The sequence below is a fragment of the Anopheles cruzii genome, unplaced genomic scaffold, assembly GCF_943734635.1.
Source record: "Anopheles cruzii unplaced genomic scaffold, idAnoCruzAS_RS32_06 scaffold02690_ctg1, whole genome shotgun sequence".
Lineage (NCBI taxonomy): Eukaryota > Metazoa > Arthropoda > Insecta > Diptera > Culicidae > Anopheles > Anopheles cruzii.
In genome coordinates, this window is record NW_026456275.1 from 1,130 (window position 1) to 2,889 (window position 1,760).

Genomic DNA, 1,760 nt, shown 5'->3' on the forward strand with positions numbered 1-1,760 from the left:
TTTTAAGATGAATGCTGAACCAGCGCGGTCCCTAGATAATTTTATGATGCAATCTGCACCCATGTTGTGGTCTCTGTGGATTCTGCTTTGTTTCTTTATGATTCTTAAGACCCATCGTTCGATCGAGTCGTATGTGTTGTGCCTAACGTTCTAAGAATTCGTAGCTTATCTGTATTGCTTGTAACGCTAGGTTGGAAATCGTCGCGTTCTCAACAACTTGTGTGCCATGTTGCGTGCGAGAAAATGTCCCGCTCCAAAGTGAGAAGAATGAGAATTTGAACAAAAAAGTGAGTAAGTTTGTCAAATTGGGTTCACGCTGAAATGCTCACTTTACTACTGAGCAAGTATTCATTCATTCATTTTCATTCACGTCTCACGTCACGCCGCCAATATTTACAAATCATTTCCCGATATTTCCGAATAAATACAATACTACCGGAAGTGAAAAAGACTGAAGGTGAACATTAACTAATTATGCTTCCATTGGAAGCGAAAATAAAGCCCCAATCCGTCCGGCGGATTAGGACTATCCCGGCAAAGGCCGCTCACCTGTAGCCTGTGTCTGGTAAGTTTCGATATTTACAACAAAAATTGGGGTTTGCAGATGACGAAATCAGATGAGGCTAAAAATAAACCTCATTGCTGTGTTAGTGACCAGCAGCATCCGGCTCCAAACAATGTCGGATTATTTCACGCATTCCGTGTTGATCGTGTCGTGTTTCGTGGCCACATTTCAGCACGAACCGTGAATCGAAAAAGTACAAATTCCGGTTCTGTAAACCGGAATCTGCAGAGCGCTACAGTGGAATGAAAAAAGGTAGGCGACCTCCGGCTCGCGCAACAAACGTTCGGTTTTCGCATGCTTACTGCAACATTGCACCGACCTCGGTCATAAAGTGAAACTGTGACGGTTTTTTTTTGTGAGTTTCGTTTCGTTTGAGTAGAACAATTAACGAATTCAGTACACGGGTTTAGTTAATTTCTCCTCACTGTACCGATTTTGACATTTACTTCGCGGTGCTGAAGTAGTGAAAGAAGAGCGTGAGTGCTCTCTCACTTCTCATCTCACTTCGCTCACTCGGTGAAATGCTTTGAAAATGTTGACGTTCAACGATCATGCGCACTGCGCACTCCGGTCGCTAGGGGGCGCTCATGTTTTCCTTCCGCCAGGTGGGGTACCCCCCCGCAAGTTTTCACACAGTTTTCCGAGTGGTTTCGCTACCAAAAGGAGCCACTGACCCCCGGGGGGGACGCTACATTTGTCACCGAAATCGTTTCGCTGATGGTTTTCCACGCTGGAAGAGCACCTGGCGGCCGTTTCGGGGTCGATTTGCTTGCCTCAGTCAGTCGTTGTGCGTGAACCGGGTGTGTGTTCTGTTTCCGCCATCACGATGACGACCAACCGAATGCACAAAGTGTTCCTGTACAGCTTGGCCATCTCGCTGATAGCCATCTTTATCACGCTGGCCAGCAAAGTATTCCCCATCGCGAACCTGCCGATGAGTAAGTAACGATCCTTCCGTGGGCGCATGCTAGTTTCCGGTTTGACTGTTACCGCTCCGCTTGCAGGTACGAACATTATCATCGTTGGCACTTGTTTGGCAAACTTTGCCTCCGTCATCGCACTGATCGTGGGCATCGTAACGGTACGTAACTCGAAGCGCCACAGGTTGTAACGCACCCCGGTTCGAAGGCGATTCTATTTATTGCCCAATGCTTCTTTTTCTGTCACTGCCCATTTCCAGCGGCGACCGCGCTTA

At 47.3% G+C, this 1,760-nt stretch overlaps 1 protein-coding gene across 1 annotated transcript; it reads left to right on the plus strand.

The window, feature by feature from the left end:
- Positions 1 to 1,206: 1,206 nt before the first annotated feature.
- On the plus strand, positions 1,207 to 1,757 carry LOC128276845 (uncharacterized; the record flags this gene model as incomplete). The annotated part of the gene is made up of 3 exons (XM_053015303.1): positions 1,207 to 1,503; positions 1,570 to 1,646; positions 1,746 to 1,757. Coding segments are annotated over exons 1-3 (201 nt in total), but the record flags the coding sequence as incomplete, so codon positions are not given.
- Between the last annotated feature and the right edge of the window lie 3 nt (positions 1,758 to 1,760).